This window comes from Nannobrachium achirus, assembly GCF_963921795.1.
Source record: "Nannobrachium achirus genome assembly, chromosome: 4".
In the NCBI taxonomy this organism is placed as follows: domain Eukaryota; kingdom Metazoa; phylum Chordata; class Actinopteri; order Myctophiformes; family Myctophidae; genus Nannobrachium; species Nannobrachium achirus.
This window is the reverse complement of record NC_137813.1, coordinates 56,128,811-56,149,094: the sequence shown is the minus strand read 5'-3', so window position 1 is coordinate 56,149,094 and position 20,284 is coordinate 56,128,811. Positions and strand designations below refer to the sequence as shown.

The 20,284-nt window shown below is 38.3% G+C and overlaps 2 protein-coding genes across 2 annotated transcripts; one reads left to right on the top strand and one right to left on the bottom strand.

The window, feature by feature from the left end:
• Window positions 1-5,564: 5,564 nt before the first annotated feature.
• On the bottom strand, window positions 5,565-8,896 carry LOC308283017 (GTPase IMAP family member 9-like; the record flags this gene model as incomplete). Its single annotated transcript, XM_080723403.1, has 3 exons — window positions 5,565-5,602; window positions 6,506-7,243; window positions 8,872-8,896. The coding sequence occupies 3 exons, from the start codon at window positions 8,894-8,896 to the stop codon at window positions 5,565-5,567; spliced, it is 801 nt and encodes a 266-aa protein (XP_080579529.1).
• Window positions 8,897-10,480: 1,584 nt separating this feature from the next.
• On the top strand, window positions 10,481-19,250 carry LOC308283015 (GTPase IMAP family member 9-like; the record flags this gene model as incomplete). The annotated part of the gene is made up of 4 exons (XM_080723401.1): window positions 10,481-10,505; window positions 11,500-11,565; window positions 14,245-15,002; window positions 19,161-19,250. The coding sequence occupies 4 exons, from the start codon at window positions 10,481-10,483 to the stop codon at window positions 19,248-19,250; spliced, it is 939 nt and encodes a 312-aa protein (XP_080579527.1).
• Between the last annotated feature and the right edge of the window lie 1,034 nt (window positions 19,251-20,284).

The window sequence follows — 20,284 nt, the reverse complement described above, 5'->3', positions numbered from 1 at the left end:
AATACCTTGTGTATAATGGTAATCTGAATATAAATAACTATTCATAAGCATTTGTATATTCTTGCATGCATTACAGTAATATACATTTCAATATTCAAATGTATAATTCTTTTTTTACAATTTGTAGTACAGCCTTTTAAAGACTGGTGTTTCATCACAATTGATCTCATATAATATTTGTAATAATATTTTATATACTGTATATTTTTCAGACTTTCTTTCAAAAATTATGACTCTTTTTTTATGTATATTCAATTTGTATTATTCTGTCTATTCTAATAAACATGATTGAACATAATAATTTTGTTTCAAGCCCATATGTTGCGCTGTGCAGCTTGTTAAAGCTATGGTATTTCATCAAGCATTTTCTAATAATATACATATTTTAAATATATTTTTTCTGTTCGCTTACATGATAAGTTTAGCAATCTAGTCTCATTTTCATAACCTCTGTTATTTTCTAGGGCCCTATTTTTGTCACCTTACCACTTATCTCTATTTTGAAAAAAAAAAGAAAAAGAAAAACAATCTACGCTCACAATGTGTCGATATACCTGTAGATCGGCTATTTGAAGTATTTTAATATGTTTTTCAAAATCGTAATAAAAGGTAAAGAACTTTAGGGATAAGGGCTAAGGCACAGATGAAAATATAGGGCCCCTAGTCTCATTTCCATATCCTCTGTTATTTTCAGGGTCTGAGCTGAGAGTGGTGTTGGTAGGTCAGGAGAAAGTGGGGAAGAGTTCTTCAGGAAACACCATCATGGGAAGGAAAGTATTTGACTGTAGTTTAGGTTTTGTTCCAGTCACTCTGAAAAGTGAAAAGGCAGAAGGAGATGTGTTCAACAGCAGGGTAACAGTGGTGGACACCCCTGGACTGTGTAACAGTAAACTGTCAGAAGAACAGCAGGAAGCAGAGTTGGAAGCAGCCTTGTCGCTGAGCGTTCCAGGTCCACACCTCTTCCTCTATGTAGTCCAGCTGGGACGCTTCACTGAACAGGAATACGAGGCCATGAAGACACTCGAGAGAATCCTGTCACCTGACGTCTGTGCTTACACCATGGTTCTCTTCACTTATGGAGACAGACTGGAAGACACAAGCATAGAGCAGTTCATCAGAGAGGATGAGAACCTAAAGAAACTGGTAGACAAATATGGAGGGAAGTATCATGTGTTCAACAACAAAGATACAGGAAACAGAGAGCAGGTCAGAGAGCTCCTTGAAAAGGTTGATTCAGTCAGTGAGAGAGGATGCAGATGTTATTCCAGACCTCCCTCTGGAATGAATTACTGGCGCTTTAACTGGGTCTTTACTCTTATGTCATCATCTCAGAGGTTCTTTATGTGGTTATTCAGAAGAAATGCAACGTATGCAGACATCGAGGTACCACAAGAAAACTCTAATCTGTAGATTCCCTAAACAGTACGGGCAGTAGGAAAGTTCTGCTGTGTATGTATACTAGACAGGAGCTGCATTCATTTTGGATTCCATACAATTCATAATAAGAATAGAATTTTAAAGTGGAATTATCAAACTTAGCATTGGAGCCTATAAGAAAAATAATCTTGATTTTCTGTATTAATTAGCTAATTCTACTGTAACATTATTCTCCATTACATGTTTATTGAAGATTGCAATCTTTTTTTTCACCATTAATTATAGAATCATCAGGTCATCAGGTTTGATCAGTAAACTATAGTAATGACGCATTATTACACTGTATTGAAATTGTCTGAACATTTTAATCAAAATAAACTGAAATCTTTGTTCAAATACATTTTTATTTCACCATGCAAGTGTATCACTTCATATACCGTTTCACTGTAAAACTTAGAAACCTCTGCTTAACTTGATTGTATCAGCACCATCCAAATAAATGGTTGTTTTTGAATGATTTTACTATTTTACTTTCATGTGATGAAAATGTACAACTTACCGGATCTTACCGGTGAGGTGGAGGGATGATTATTCACTGCTGAGCTGGACCTGGGTTTGAGGAAAGAGGGAGAAGCAGTAGAGAGAAAGAAAAACAGACAACACAAGTGCACATGCATGCTCCAAGTATAGCCTACAATCATGCTCTAAGCCAGAGGTTCTCAACCTTTTTACACACCTCAGAAAATATCTGTACCTCCAAGTATAACATCATAATAACTGGTGTCAAAATACAGGTGTATAGACCTACCCCATCCTATTCAGCTATGCACAGTTAACACAGACAGGAGGCCAATGTATTCCTTGAATTCATGGAGATTTCGTTTTTGTTGCATTATTAAGGACATCCTTTGATGACCGGGTCATCTGCCAGATTTAGCTAGGCCTACTAACTTCCTTTACATGTACCACAGGTTGAGAACCACGTACTGCTTTCATCCATAAAAGGGCAACTGGCGGGCCACATGCGGCCCCCCACCTTCACTTAATGCGACCCTCAGAATAGTGATATATGATAATTCCAAACATGCAAATATGACCTGTTATAATTACTTCAGTCTATATAAGTACCTTAAAGACTAGTATTAAAATGTTATTGTCTCTTTTATATCCAATGTATTTGTATTTAAAGGACGATTTTGCCACTTTAAATGATAGGTTGAAAAGTGGTGAAATCATCCTTTAAGTTCTAATTCAGTAACTTTCCAGGATTTCAATTAAGAAATAGCAGATCTACAAATGGTGATCTACAATCTCAAAACGGGGCTTATAGACAGGATAAGGTTCCCAAACTTGTATTGTAGGAGTTGTGGCATAACAGTTAGTTTGACTCAGTCAAACGTATTGCCTCTTTCTTAGGTAATATTTGCTAATTTGGCCAGTGTTTGACCATTTTTATAGTGTAGTTTGTTGGTTACTTTTGACTTCATGTTATAATATAGATGTTTAGGCTACTATGAGCTAATGGGAAAAGTACATTAGACATATTGATTGAATACTCATTTTACACTGCAGATTGGACAGAGGTACGGTTTACAAAGTTAGTTAAAAGAAAAACACAGCTAAGCCCTGGGGACTTGTTTCCAATATTACAATAATTAACAAGACACAATCAACACTAGTAGCAATGATGTAAATTTAGGGGAAGGGGGGGGGGGCTTTTTGGTGTTATACTCAGAGGGCTTTTCTAGGACTTAACAACATTTAGACAGTTGCTCTTTTAATGGAGGGAAGGAGTCACACTTTCTGATGTTTGTTGTTGAGAGGGCGTGACATTTTGGCGGCATAGCAGTAGAATGGATTTGGCAGGGTGCCAAATCCAGGGTGGTGGTGGTGGTGCCCTTCAGGCTCCCAAACTATGGAACCGTACTCCTCATTGCAGTTAGAACGGCAGACTCACTCCCAGTCTTCTGCCGTAAGATCGTCTGCTAAATGCCTAAATTGTAAATTGTAAATCATCTAAGAGGAAAACATTAAAGCTGCACTATGTAACTTTCCTTTTCTACCCTGGATATCCCTCAAGTGCTGGGCAATTTTACCATAAAGCTAATAGAGCCATTTGCTCAGGGGATACATTTAATCCTGACCGTGTCAGATCCAGCCAGGTATGTACAGTACAGTACAGTACAGTATGTGTATGTGACAGTGGTTCCTTCATATGTCCAGCAGAGGGTAATCACATTGCACCAAGTTCCATGAAATTGCATGTTATTAGATAACAGTAGTCATATAATAGTGCACACTGAGTATGAAAGATGTCAAATAAAACTAACATTAACAAAATGAACATGACTGACAAAGCAATTAAGCCGGTCAGTTGAGAGTATATACTGTACATATCCTATAGTAGCCATTTTATTTCTCATATTCACTATTGATTGCGACCGTCAGGGAGCAGTTTACTATGAAAACCTCCACCGGCCGTCCGTCCGTCCGTCCGTCCGTCCGTCCGATTCTGTTAGGGATCTCCATATATGGGCATAAAAGGGATTCTGTTAGGGATCTCCATATATGGGCATACAAGGGATTCTGTTAGGGATCTCCATATATGGGCATAAAAGGGATTCTGTTAGGGATCTCCATATATGGGCATAAAAGGGATTCTGTTAGGGATCTCCATATATGGGCATACAACGGATTCTGTTAGGGATCTCCATATATGGGCATAAAAGGGATTCTGTTAGGGATCTCCATATATGGGCATAAAAGGGATTCTGTTAGCTGTTAGTGATCTCCATATATGGGCATAAAAGGGATGCTGTTAGGGATCTCCATATATGGGCATAAAAGGGATTCTGTTAGGGATCTCCATATATGGGCATGAAAGGGATTCTGTTAGGGATCTCCATATATGGGCATAAAAGGGATTGTATCCCAGATGATGCCCTGTTAGGAGATCCACACTAACAGAATCCATATATGGTCCTACCGACAGCTGCTATAAGCCAACCCTGGCGATAAGGTCTGAGTCGAAGAAATGCTTCTTTCCTGGCAAGAATTGCCCCTTTATACTGTAGGGCTCGTTTGTGTATTGTATGACATCACGCCACATCATCGGCTGAGGACTGTGTGATGTCATCATATCTCCATATATGGAGACATAAGTTGCTCATGCCCAAATATGGGCTGATGAGGTCAGACTTAGTGTGATGCGTAGGTTATCTCCATATATGGAGATTCAACTTCAATGAGTAACCATGGCAAACTGTCAACTGCCCGTATGTCTTGATAATTGGTAAAACAAACTTTTGGCCTATTTGTGGAGATAAGCGACCAACGGTCGCTTATCTCCCGATTAGGGAGTCTTACTGGTATTATCCAGATCAACACATACATATATCCAATCAGTCATTGTCCCTCGTATGCCCATATTGAGACTCACACATATTGTGTGAGTCTCATGTAGTCTATAACATAATGATGTCAGAAGTCAGTCATATCCATATTTGGAAAAATATTTTGTCCACATTTTGTCCAACTTAAACAACCAACCACAATTCGAATCACACCCTAAAGGGCGCCCTAAAGGGAGATTTTTTGCCTTTAGGGCGTCTTACTGGTCTTATATAAGAAACGTTTTATCATTTAAGTTAAGCTGATGTATATCTTGGTGATTTCGTAAGAGACTAGGCTACATGGTCACCAACTGCAAGGTTTATAAAAGAAGAATGTGGGAGTGAAAAATATATGAGAATGTATAGTCTAACTGTATTTTTGAGTATACATGACTGCTACTATTTGTTATAGCAAATAATGAAAAGAATGTTGGTTAGAGGCTTGTTGTTGATTATGTCTTGTGCAGGTAATTTTGTCAAAACTCTATGAAATATTGTATGAGAGAGAAGCAGATGTTTTTACGTTTACCATACAGTATATACTGTAGGGTGTAAGCTAAAGATGAGGTGTGGCACAACATATAATTAATGAATGTTAGTTATGCAAAAGTGTGGCAGTGTTAGAAGTTCATTATATTGTGCACTTTGCACAAATGTCACTCTTTATTCAGGGGTGTAGTGGAGGAGGAGTGCAAGGGACTGACGCTCCCTCCTTTCTGATAATTGGATTTCGGCTTTGGTCAATTCATTCAGTTTGTTAATTTGATATTATATTATTGACTCTGTGATTTTTGGTTATTTGCAGTAATACAGCAAACTGTTCCACACCACACCTGTATAAATGAAGGACACTGTCACTGTCAGGCAGAAATCTTGTATCTCCAAATTCCATCGTTTGATTTATGTATTTTATTTTTCATAAATGAATGTGTGTCACTCAACAGTGTCGCAAAAAAGTGGCAAATATAGCAGATCTGCAAGCTCACAATGTGTTGCCAACTTGCCAGACACCACAATGTGTACTTGTAGAGCTGCTATTTTGAACAGACTAAAATAGGGATGTAAGTTTGAGAGTGGAGTTTCATACTGTGTTAAAAAGTATTAGGAGCTTGTGTGACTAAATAATACCTATTGTATCCACTATTGGAGCACAGGCTCTGTTTTTCCAAATCCTGAATAGTAATGGTTAACTAATATTTCCGCCTGTCAGCAACTAGTCCGAATACTGAACATATTTATTACATGGTATTTTGTCATGAAACACCATAGTCCTTAAACAGCTGCACGGTCACATTGTCTTTATTGATTGATTAAAATTATGTATTAATCATCAATATACAAGTGGCCCCTCTAGCCAGAGAAGCAGATACAGAAATAATCAAAAGGATCAAACCACAAAAGGATATTTCCATTTTGGTCCTAAATTAATAGAGGGATTGCAAGATTATACAAAATAAGACAGTTTATTATGAATATATTATACTATTCAGATTACCAAATACATGAAGACAATCGTAGCAGTAAATATTTAGACAAAATCTATAAAAAGCTAGAAATATAATATGTCAATCACTATAGCATACATTTTCTGTCTTTATCTCTGTGTTGGTGTAATTAGCTTAAACTGACCAATAGACTGGACAAGATACTGGACAATCACTGCAAATTGCATCCATTTGGAACTAGAATCCTGGACATTGCCACATCCACTAGCATTTCAGTTGCACGTTTTGCACCTTGCCATATGACTTCGGAGTATTTTTCAAGGAAGGTATTATTTTTCTCAGCTCTTCTTCTTGCTTCTTCCGGTGTCAAGCCAGGATCTTTCTGCAGAACGCATTGCATTTCAGCTGTTATGGCTTCCTCAGCCTCTCGGAACATGGCGTTGGTGTAGTGTTTTCCTCCGTTTTGCTCCACCATTTCGTTGATCTTCTGCAGCAGTTCAGTGACCTGAGAGGGATCTTTGTTTTTGTTGTTAAAAACATGATATCTTCTTTGACATTGCTCGACAAAGTTGTTCAGATCTTCATTTTCACTGATTAGCTCATCAATGGAAGTTCCTTCTTCATCATCCAGATCGTCTCCCTTGGTGAACAAGACCATCGTATAACATTCTGCCTGTTTTCCAAAGGTGATCTGGATCATGTTTACGGTGTCTTTTTCTTCTTTTGTGAATCTTCCTGCCTGGATCACAACCAGGAACACATGGGGACCAGGAGCCGCGCAAGAAATGCACATCTTAATCTCCCTCATTACCTCTTCTGTTGTTACGGTGCCAAACAAACCTGGAGTATCAACCACGACCACTGATTGTCCGTTCCACTTCCCAATTTGTCTTGACGTTCTCAACGTCACAGATGAAGAGGACACCTTGGATTCAAACACGATTTTTCCCAGGATGGTGTTTCCAGTAGCACTCTTCCCAAGTCCAGTCTTTCCAACAAGAACAATCCGTAGAGTCTCAGATCGGGGCTCTATGGAGAGTTTTAGAAGGATGGTATTGATTTTAGCTTAATTTTTCTTCCCCCAGACCTGTTAATTCAATCTTGTAGCCTATAGCTAGGACTAAATATCTGAAGTCTAAAACTCTATTAGGGACAAGTTGAAATTCATGAAATGGGGGGAGGGGGGGGGGGTCTGGAGGAACTGAATTCAGAAAAGCTGTAGTAAAAAGAAAAAAAAATGGTATTTATTAAAACCCAGACTATTCTTAAAATTGTATGAACCTCCATTGGACTCAAAGTAATAGTTTATGACCTTCCCTTGGACTAAAATGAGAAAAGCATTACCCTCCCCTATTTTCCTCCAGACCCCCAATTCATAAATTTCAATTGGTCCCTTACAACAGTGGTTCTCAACCTTTTCAAGCCACAACCTCCAAAATAATCATATTTGCCAGACCCATGAAATGGGTAGGCCTACATAAGCAAATGTCGGTCTGTCCGGGTTTTCTATATAAAGGGTATATATGATGATGACATGATGATGACATGCCTACAAAAGGCATGATGTCATAAATGATGATGACAGACAGGGGGTTGGCAGAACCGGGGTCTGGCACAACCAGGTTGACCTGGTCTAGTTTAACTGGGGACCCCCCACCCTGACGAGCACTAAGAGTTGAGGAATCACAATTCCTGCCTCTAATATTTGACAATTTGGCCAATGTTTAATTTAGAGCTAAAAAGTCCTTAAAGGGGAAGACCACCCATTTTCAATATTCAACTGTGTCATTAATTGCCAGACCCATGAAATGGGTAGGCCTACATAAGCAAATGTCTGTCCGGGTTTTCTATATAAAGGGTATATATGATGATGACATGATGATGACATGCCTACAAAAGGCATGATGTCATAAATGATGATGACAGACAGGGGGTCTGGCACAACCAGGTTGACCTGGTCTAGTATACCTTAGAGGAGTTGTATGGAAATGGAAAAAAAAGTTCCCCCCCTTCTGTGTTGCCTAGAACTGGAGGATTGATTTTGGGGTTTGTATTGTAAAGTACAACTTGATGACATCACACATTGTACTTTACAATACAAACCCCAAAACCAATCCTCCAGTTAGGCAACACAGAACGGGGGGAACTTTTTTCTATTTCCACACAACTCCTCTAAGGTATATTAATGACATATTTCAATATTGAAAATGGGTGGTCTTCCCCTTTAAATGTGACTTTAGAAATGTGCACATACTGTACACTCTATACACTTAAACTTTATGTTGGTTGGTTTGTTTACTGTTGAGTGACAAAACAAGTTTTCACATTAACCCACTTATCTGGGGACCCCCAAATCATTTTGGGACCCCCCTGGGGGTCCCGACCCACAGGCTGAGAACCACTGCCTTATAACACAGGACCAATTTAAGACCCCATAGAGCAGCTGCTGTAACAGTACAGTATGCTAATGAGGATCTAATAAATCAATCAAATCAATTACCAATTACTTATTTCTATTGGACCTGCATGCTTTGCATACAATGCAAGTAGTAGAAAAGAACAAAAAGGTATCGTTACTATGTCCTATATGCGTAGCAGGGACCTTTCTAATGCTGGTTTATGATTACCTGTAGCATCAGTAGATAAAACATACTTACCAAGTTGTGCATGTTTGCTGGCCATGTTTATCTTGATAAGGTAGTTGTCTTGTCAATGTCGATGTGTTACAGTGAAAGATTTTGACTTCTTTCACACTACATAGAACGCCTCCAGTCTCCTCCCCACAACATGTGTGTGTGTGTGTGTGTGTGTGTGTGTGTGTGTGTGTGTGTGTGTGTGTGTGTGTGTGCGTGTGCGTGTGCGCGTGCGTGCGTGTGTGTGCGTGCGTGTGCTTTTTAGTTTTTTGCAGTGCCTCCAAACATACAGCAGAGTGTGTGTGATCACCTTTCAATAAATACATAAATAAATAAATATTATATATTCCTTTTCTGTTGATTCGATGGCATTTCTGTTTCAGTTAGACACTTTTGTCAGGATTAACAATTTTGCTATTTGTACCTTTATTAAAAGTTAGAAACCACTGTTTTACCCTAGCATGTAAATGTTTGTTTTCTCTGGTGTTTTGCAGTCAAATGAGCAACTGATTAATAACATCAAAATTCGCTGAAGCTGTCTTGGGCTTGAGTGTTGGTTAGTGGGTAGAATAACTAAACCAATTCATGCCACATAAATTGTAGTAGACTAGGTTTGATTGAATATAATGATGGGGATTTAAGAAGTGAAAATAATATGAGATATGATACAATTTTCCTCTAAATTAAATATACTGAGTGCTGTCAGCAATTTGTAATTTGTTAATGTTAAAAACCCACATTTTCATGGTTTCATAAATCACAACTTTATAGTAACTTGAAACGAACCAGTGCATCAAGACGCCTGAGCGCAGCGGGCCAATACAGAGCATTTTATGGAGAGATAGATGCCAAAATGAAAAACGCAGTGCCCTTCTAGGACCCTGGTTTGGCATTCCATTTTGTCTATCCATATCCTTAATCCTGGAAGGATTTATTTCCTAATCTGAGTTCAAAAGGCGATGGTTGTTGGACAATGCAAAGTTATATTAATGGTGCAAAGGTACCATGCCGTTTTGAAAACATTGTTGGATACCTGCAGCAACCGTAACATCTGAAGCATGTCAAGCAATTAAACTGTAAACTTGAACATGTTAATAAATATTGAGTTTCATGGAACATGAATTAGTCTGTTTTTGTACTTATAATTGTTTGGTTTAAATAACTATTTTATTGGGTTGTAGTTGAATATATTTCTATAGTTGAGATAACTGATTGATCAATATTTGTATAGTTTAGATAACTAATTGATTCAAGTTAACACCAATAGAAAACTATTAACGAGAATATTTGAGTTATTTAATCAATACATTTAATTTAATCAATTCAAACAAGAACTATTCACAACAAATGTTTTAGTTCTGAACACATTACAACTTTTGATGTAAATTATTGCCTCAAATTGTTGGAGCATTGCTAACTTAGTCAAGTTTACAGAAGTTGGGGAATAGGGTAGTACGATGGAACCTCTTCATTACATGTTGACAGATGGTGTGTCGAGGGGAGGAGACTGGTTGTACAGTAGCCTACTCTATAAAGTAGTGAGGAAGAAGTTCAACTAACTCTACAACAGCAAGACATAAGAACTGACAAGACACCTTAATCAACTAATCAACTATACTGTACCAAGATAACCATGGGGTCCACGGCCAGCAAAGATGGTAAGAAATCTACTGTAATCAACAGCATCATAATATAAATATGAATATATTTTGTTGGAAAGGTCTCTATACTACACAGAAATGATATCTATTATTTTATTGTTATTAAGCTGTTTGAATTCTACTGTATGTAAGCCCTGTCATACACAATTGATATCATTCCTGTCTCAGTTATCCTGTACCTTTGCATATACCGGTAGTAATGCTAAAACAGAGTTAAAGATACATGGCTCCAATTACTTGTCTACCATAGGCTTTAAGCGGCTGCGTCAGGACAGCGTTTCGTTTGCAGTTGCAAAACTTAAAGGAGTACTTCACCACTTTTCAACCTATCTTCATATATTTGGTCCTCACTAAAAATTGCTTCTTTTTTTCCATCAGAGGTGGGTTGTGGGCAGGTCAGAAACCCATCGTATTGTGACAGCATCGATTGGGAATCCAAGCTAATAGAAAATGCAGGCTTTATACTCCTGAAAAGTTGCAATGTTAAAGTGGAAGCCATTGTTCTCGCTATAATAAAAAATATATAGATTTTTTTTTTTTTAAATGATGATGTCACAAGACGATGGATTTCTGAACTTCCCACAGCTCTCCTAAGAGACTTGGACCGAGTAGAAAAGAATTGTGCCGTGGTCTTAAAAAGTTAAATCAGGCAGAGCAAAGAGAGAGAAACAGGGCAAGGGGAAACAGCTCCTAACTAGTTTCTTCCCCCAAAAATCAGGTTAGCAGACAGTGAGTGACTCTTGGCAAATTTATACCGTCGTATGACAGCGCCGGTGCATCAAAAATAGCCGATCTACAAGCTCACAAAACATCATGTTCTGACCACTGTAAACAAACAAATGTGGTGTTACACTTTGACATAAAGTGAACATGATTTTTGGACTGCCTTCTTTCAACCAAAGATCAGATGAGGTAAAAACATCAACATGGTAATAAATGAACAAAACAACCACCTAAGCATCATGAAACACATGGCCCTCTTCCGTTTCAGAAACGACCACAGACAGTGGAGCTGCAGCGGGTCCCCCTGATGATGACAGTGAAGAAGACATGGGAGGTGAGCTCATATAGTGGCAATGTAAAGTTATTCCAAGCAACCTTTGTTTTATTGTGTTTAGCTTCTACCTTTCCAATATGTTAGGGTCATTTTTGACCTGTTTTCAAGTTTCAAAAAGTAAAATGTACATTTCTTTATTGCAGTGGTGTAAAGTAATTAAGTACATTTACTTAAGTACTGTACATAAGTACAGTTTTGAGATATTTACTTGAGTAATTACAGTTTTTCATTACTTTTACTTCTACTCCACTACATCTCTGAGGCAAATATTGTACTTTTACTCCACTACAATTATTTGAAAACTTCAGTTACTAGTTACTTTGCAGATTTAAATGATTTTATTATAAAACATACATTAATCCACTTAAAGGAGTAGTTCACCCACAAAATTATTTTTTTTCTATTGATTACTCATGCCATGGAGAGTAGAGTTCAACTATAATTTTTTGTCACATTCCTAAGACAAAAATTTGATTCGAGTAAATTTACCCCCATTGAAATGGGTCCCCATCCGGAACGAATGGGGGTAAATTTATTGTTATCACATCTTTGTCTGCGACAAAAAACTAAAAATATTATTGAACTCTTTGATTGATTGATTGATTGATTTATTTATTTAGACATAAAAAGATGCATACAGTACAAAGCACTTTGGGCCAAAAAGGATATTTCACTGAAGAAAGACCATGTGGTCTTGTTTCCATTCAGGTCCTATTGCATTCATTCACTAGAGCAAAAGCAAAACACATTGATAACGCCACGGAGACTCTAGTCTCCGTGGCGTGACTAATCAATAGAAAAAAAGTCATTTTGGGGGTGAACTACTCCTTCAAGCCCTATTTTATACCTAGGCATTTTGTACTTTTACTTTTGGTTTAAGTATATTTTGATCCCAATACTTTCGTACTTTTACCCAAGTACATTTTGAATGACAGACTTTTAGTTGTAAGGGTGCCCTCACACCAAAGTACCTATGAGAGTGGAATCTGCGTTCCGCCAATGCATTTCAATGAGAGTGAAACGGTTTCATGCCAGCAGAGGATTTCTGCAAAAAACGCTCCCTTCTCATTGAAATGCATTGGCGGAATGCGGATTCCACTCTCATAGGTATTTTGGTGTGTGGGCACCCTAAGAGTATTATTAGTATTTTTGCTGTATTGATACTTTTACTTAAGTAAAACATCTGAGTATTTTTTCCACCACTGCTTTATTGGAACAAGACTGTGTGTGTGTTCTAATATTAGTCTATTATTGCTTCTGGGGTAGTGAGAAGGATGAGCAGAGGGCAGAAGAGGTCAATCCAGAACAGCATTTAGCAGAGGACCCAGGACTATGGCCAGATAATCTTACAAATAAACAGAGAGATACTATTGTTTTCAGATTGGCTAATACAGTATGTATTGCACTCAAAGATAAGGAAGGCAAACCATTCCCAAAATATCTAGAAGTCAGCCAATGGCCGTGAGAAAACTAAAAGAGACTGGCTCATGTAGTGCAAGTGCAAAGGCTCTGTACTGCATTCCATGCATTCTGTTTTCTTACGAGCAAAACAAGCTCTCTTGAGCTGTTGGTGCATTATAATCCCATTTTGCACGAGCAAGGCAAATTAAGAAAGGGAAATGGTTAACTCATTATCTCAGTGCTAGCACGCAGAATGAGTTCAATGATCTCTGTGGAAAAAGAGTGCTAAACTAAATTCTGGCAGAAAAAGAACATGCAATCTATTACTCTGTAATATGTAACGCAACACCACCAGACATCTCTCACACTGAACAGAATGTGATATTGGTAAGATAATTATGTAGAAGAAGACGAAGACAGTGGTGTTGACAGTGGTGTTTGAATAACCGAGAGGTTCATTCAATTCACAGACATTAACAAAAAGTCAGGCAAGGATATTTCAGAAATGATTCAAGTATCATTGCAAGAGAATGGCATACAATTGGAGGACTGTAGAGGTCAAGGTTATAACAGCGGGGCCAAGTCAGGAAAGGTGAAAGGAGTTCAAGCTCAGATTTCAAAAGCCAATCCTCTTGCTACGTACTCGCCCTGTACGCTTCCCCTATCCTCAATCTGGTGGGTGTATATGCAGCTGGATCATGTTCTGAAGTCTCAATTTTTTTTTGGTTGTGTTAATTGACTATACAACTTCTTCAGCGCTAGCCCAGAGCGATGGGCAATATTGAAGAGAAAGACGGGGTGCTCTCTCCATTCCCTCTCTGAGACTCGATGGGGTGCCCACATTGCTGCTGTTAAGTTGTGGCTACATGCTTGCCCTCTATCATTGAGGCACTGGAATGTGTTTTAATATCATGCAATCTGACAAATGAAGCCCATTCTGAGGTCAGCGGTCTAACACAATATTTCCAGACCTTCGATGCAGTTGTCCTTCTGAGTGTGGGTCAAAGGTCCTTCAGTGTATTGAGAACAAGATTCTTCAGAATGGAGATATTTCCCGTGAAAGACAGGCTGCAAACATTAATACACTATAGCTGCAAGAGGAAATACAGGGAACTCACTAAGGACTCACTGCACCACTTTACACCACTTTAACTGCATGCAATTAATTAAGCTCATATCTAAATTTAACCAACAAGTGGATTGTGCCCATGGTAGATGAAAGGTGATGGAACTGAAACGCCTAATATAAATAACATCCTTGTAAAACTCTCTCAACAGAGCAAATAAAGAAAGAAGATGAACTACGGATTGTTCTTGTTGGAAAGACTGGAGTTGGGAAGAGTGCTACTGGTAACACCATCTTAGGAACAAAGTCATTTCAGGCCAAGCTATCCTCTTCCTCTGTGACAGCGGAATGTTCAAAAAAAGAAGGAGAGTTTGGCGGACAATCACTGTCCATTGTTGATACTCCGGGTTTGTTTGACACAAAGCGAAATGAAGAAGAAATAGTTAAGGAGATTAAGAAATGCATCTGTTTGTCGTCTCCTGGTCCACATGTGTTCCTGGTTGTGATCCAAGCAGGAAGATTTACACAAGAGGAATTAGACACGGTACAAATCATCCAGACCACCTTTGGAGAAGAGGCAGGATGTTATACAATGGTCGTGTTCACCAAGGGCGATGAACTGGAAGAAGAAGGACGCTCCATAGAGGAATTCTTCAGGGATCATGAACATCTTAACAATTTTGTTAAACAATGCAAAGGAGGATATCATGTTTTTAACAACAAAAGCAAAGATCCCTCCCCTCAAGTCTTGGAACTACTACAGAAAGTCAAGAAAATGATGGAGGTAAATGGAGGAAGCCACTACACCAACGAGCTGTTCCAACTGGCTGAGAAATCCATAAGAAGAGAAATAAAAGAGATTCTGAAAAAATATCCTCATCTGACCGTGCGAGAAGCAAGAAAAATAGCGGAGAAAAATAATACCTTCATTAAGAAATACCCTTTCGTGTGGGCAGCTGTGGGTGCAACTGTAGGTTTGATTACAGCTGGGGCTGTAGGTGCCGTTGCGTTTCTTGCAGCACCAATTGTTCTAGCTGCAGCTCCTATAGCAGGAGCTTTAGCTCTAGCAGGTGCTGGTGGCAGTGCAGCAGCAGGATTGACAGCTGGAGTTACAGCTAAGCTTAAGGTTCCAGACAAATGCAAAGTGCAGTGATATTGAAGTTTGTCTCTGATCATTAGTTTAGGGTGATTACACCAGTGAAGGATATGATCCAAAAATGTCCACGTTTTTACCATAAATGTGACGTCAAATCTGTCTAAATACGTGTCTTTTTTTATTTAACCTTTGCCTAAATTTGATTCAATAATACCCTGTGTATAATGGTAATCTGAATATAATTCATTATTAATTCATTCTATTTTTTTTTACATTTTGTTGTGCAGCCTTTTAAAGATTGGTGTTTCATCACAATTGATCTCATATTAATATCTGTAATAATATATTATTCTCTCTATTCTAATAAACACGATTGAACATAATGCTGTATGTGTCAAGCCCATGTGTTTTGCTGTGCAGCTTGTCAAAGAGTATGGTGTTTCATTTACTGTAAATGCATCTTCTAATAATATATTTTTCTAAATATATGTTTTTCTGTTTGTTTACATGATACGTTTATATGGAATCTAGTCTAATTTAATAACCTCTGTTATTTTCAGGGTCTTAGCTGAGAGTGGTGTTGGTAGGTCTGGAGAGTTTGACTGTAGTTTAGGTTTTGCTCCAGTCACTCTGAAAAGTGAAAAGGCAGAAGGAGATGTGTTCAACAGGAGGGTAACAGTGGTGGACACCCCTGGACTGTGTAACAGTAAACTGTCAGAAGAACAGCAGGAAGCAGAGTTGGAAGTAGCCTGGCCTGAGCGCTCCAGGTCCACATGTGAAATTGCAACATTGTCTCTCATGTCATGTCCCTTTTATGCCCATATGGAGATCCACGATGTCATCAATATTAAGCCAGAATCTTCACGGGTTTTCAAAGTGGGTGCAATGACGGCAGTCCAGGGGATAATGTGAGATAATGTGATAATAAATTTGTAATATACGAGCCCCAAACCAGTATGCTTCCTTTGCCCGGAGAAGTTATCAAATGCAGCGCTGGTGCCAAGTCCCAAGTAGTGATTTACTCAATAAAACAGTTGTCATCATCTTATAATAATTAATAACATTGATGGATCATACAAGGTAATAAGGTAATATACTATTATTTCAGACAGAAGTCAATAAAACTAAATGTTACATACCAGTAAGACTCCCTAAATCGGGAGATAAGCGACCGTCAGGTCGCATATACACAAATTTTGGAAGGCAATGGTAGCCAATCAGGAGGTAATATGGGAAATGGGACAGATCCATGTTGATGACATGACTGTATATACTGTGTACTGCTTTGCGTGATTTTAGGGCAAAATCTGTAGGAGCAGTGTCCAAAATGTGTTTTTCAAAAATCGGCCAGATGGTGGCGCTAGATGGGACAGACGCATTTTGATGACTTGACTGTAGAGATACTGTGTATCGGTTTGTGTGATTTTAGAGCAACATTTGTAGGAGCAGTGTCCAAAAATGTGTCTTGCAAGAATCTGCCTCATGGTGGCGCGAGAAGAGGGCCATGTGAGAAATGATATTATGCCATTTTGGTGAACTACCGTACTGTATTATGAACTACACAATCTCTTACTCATCAGAACTGTCCTGTTCAACTGTAGGAATTGAATCTTCTTCGGGTACTTGGTTTGTATACAGTTCTGGAGACAACTGCAGTTATAAAGCTTGCATAGTCACATTTACACACCAAAAACTCAAGGACTACTACTTTTTCCCCTCATTTATTCTCTTTTTAATGTTTATTTTATTTGAAAATGAAATATCCCTTTTAAGGTGAACAATTGTCCTACAAGGATGTTGATGAGAAAGGCTTTGGACATTGTTGTGATTCCATGTGCAGGTGTATTATAAGGTGTGCTAAACCTGACAGTCAAAACAGATACACGAATAATGGAATTCCCAAAGTACTGTCATTAAACATACTGGCTGAGGACAGTGTTACTTGAGGACAGGAGGAGATCAAGTTCTACCAGTTCTAGTTTTCTGGCAAGGTATCTTTAATAGTTGTGGTTTCCATGAAAAACAAGGTAAGGTGTGCGTGCAGGAAGAAAGCTGACTGACAAAACAGATGCAGTACATGATGAGTGATTAGAATCTAATCAAGATCATTAAGAGCATGGCAGGATTTGAAGGAATGCAGTGTCACACCTAGGTAGATGTGTCCTGATGCATCACGCTAGTTTCATGCTACAAGGAAGATTATTGAAATATATACAATGCCCGATTGGGTTGGTATGTGCGTGTGTGCTTGCCTATGCGCGTACGTGCGTACGTACGCACAGACCCCTCATATTTGGATATCGGTACGATTAGAGGTGGCAAAGGTTGCATGTGATTTTTGTATTGCTGTCTGTAGTTTATTAAATGATATGATAGCAAGTCAAAGTAGAAGCTGATTACTTGTTTTCGGCCCTTATATATCAGTTTCAGTTTCAGTTTATTTTTATTTATAGTACAAAATCACCCCGAGGGGCCTCTGTGCACTTCACAACAGGGCAATACAACACACAATTTCAAGGAAAATAAAAACAGTCAAATGTGAAAACAACAACAACAAAACATTCAATTTTGAAAACAACAAAAACAGGGCAAAAAGATTATATATAGAATATAGCAACACAATGTTAAAAACCATGGGGTAATAGGATATGGTCATGGCAATGTTCATAGATTATGGCAAACCGTAGTGCAGGCAAAAAAGATGAGTTTTTAACTTAGATTTAAAAATGTCTAGGGAGTCAGCATCCCTGACAGCCTGAGGGAGAGCAGGCTATATATCTGTTAAAAGTGATATATAGTGAATTACATGACTCAGCAACTAAGAGATTTGGATGATTCTGCTATCAATGTATGTTTTCTGGGTTGCTGAGTTGATTTATGAGGAAGTAAAATTTTTATCACAATAATCACAAATGTTACATCAGTCTTAATATTCCAAGAATATGTCATTTTGATGAACTACCATACGGTTGGTTTGAACTACACAATCTCTTCCTCATCAGAACAGTCCTGTTCAATTGTAAGAATTGAATCTTCCTCGGGTACATGGTTTGTATAGTCCTGGAGTTTGGAGAGGTCTGTACATCTCAAACTTTTGCTAAGACAACTGCAGTTATAAAGTTTGCATAGTCATGCACATTTACAAGCCAAAACCTCAAGGATTACTACTTTTTTATTGTATTTTTTAATGTTTATTTTATTTGAAAATGAAATAGCCCTTTAAGGATGTTCATGGGAAAGGCTTTTGACATTGTTGCGATTCCATGTGCAGGTGTGTTGTAAGGTGTGCGTGCCGTGCAGGAATAAACCTGACAGACAAAAGAGATGCAGTACATAATGAGTGATTAGATCATTAAGAGCATGGCAGGATTTGAAGGAATGCAGTGTCACACCTAGATGTTTTGTCCTGATGCATCACGCTAGTTTCATGCTACAAGGAAGATTATTACAATATAAATACAAAGCCATATGACATGACCCTACTGCACTTTTGAAATTGTGCATGCATACGTGCGTACGTAAATATGTGACGGAATGACGGAAGTTGAAAAGGAATTTACCATCAGCTCTCTTGTCTGTTCTGCAATAAAGGTGGTCACACATTGAATCAAAACATTTATATTCATATTTCATGATGTCTTCTATCATTTGAAATTATGCATCTATGACAAAGGGCCATAAAAAAGTGGTCATGTGGCTCAACTTGCCCCAGGTTAGGGGGTTACCTCTGTAATTTAAAGGAGTAGTTCACCCCAAAATGACTTTTTTTTCTATTGATTACTCACGCCATGAAAACTTGAGTTCAAAAATATTTTAGTTGTTTTGTCGCATTCCTAAGACAAAAATGTGAGTACAATGAATTTACCCCCATTGATTCCGGATGGGGACCCAAATGCATTCGTGTCCCCATCCAGAATCAATGAGGGTAAATTTACTATAATCATTTTTTTTGTCTTAGGAATGCGACAAATACAAAATCATCAAATTATGGCGACTGAGGAAGCGTTTGTTTCTTGGCGTTGTGTTCCCCAGGTGTCCATGCTGAGTGTTCAGGAGGACACCTGTCCCTCGCTGGAGGAGTCAGAGGAGGTCCAATCACAGCTGAAGGAGAATATTGCTTGACCTGGAAGCAGAGTTCAAACAGCTGCAGGGACAGGTACGATTGTGCTACAGTGTTGCCAGTGCATGGTCACCAATTGCAAGGCTTTTAAATGAAGAAAAGTGTAATGGGAGTGACAGATTATGAGAATGTGTATAGTCTAACTGTATTTTTGGATTATACATGACTGCTAATATTTTTATTGCAAATGATGAAACAAATGGTTGCTGGCTTGTTGTTTATAGTGTTTGTCTTGTGTATGTAATCTTTCCAAAACTATAACAATATTGAAAGCAGATGTTTATACGTTTTACCGTGTCTATAGGCTGAAGATGAGGTGTGGCACAGCATATGATTAATGAATGTTATATGCAAAGCTGTTTGCAGGGTTGGAAGTTCATTATATTGTGCACGTTGCACAAATCTCACTCTTTATTCCACACACACACACACACACACACACACACACACACACACACACACACACACACACACACACACACACACACACACACACATGCACAACTGTTCCAGAAATGGAAATGGGAGTACCGATAGGGGAGGTCTTTGCCTAGATCGGCTAGATGACACCAGAAACCCAAAGGTTATCACAGTATTGCTTTTTTATTATTATTATTTATTTATTTTAATGGCAAGTACACCATTTCTGACTCCATACTGCTAACTGCTGTAACTATGAAAATGAAAAATAAAATCTATATCAAATAAAGAAGGAAGCTGCTTGGTCTTCTTTTTTTGTTCTAGTGTTGTGTTGTGTTATTTGAAATAAGATGAATAAAACAATAACCTTTAGCGTTAGTGACATTTAGCACAATTCTTTTCAGAGTGACAGTATAGACTAGAGACTGCTGGCTTTGAAGAGAGTGTTACTTGAGGACAGGAGGAGATCTGATTCTACCAGCTAAACTAGTTTTCGTTTTGGCAAGGAAGCTATTTGTGGTTTTCATTAAGGACAGGTATTCTGTTGATGAGAAAGGCTTGGAACATTATTGTGATTCCATTCTAGTTAAGTAATGGAACATCGGAGGAAGAAACT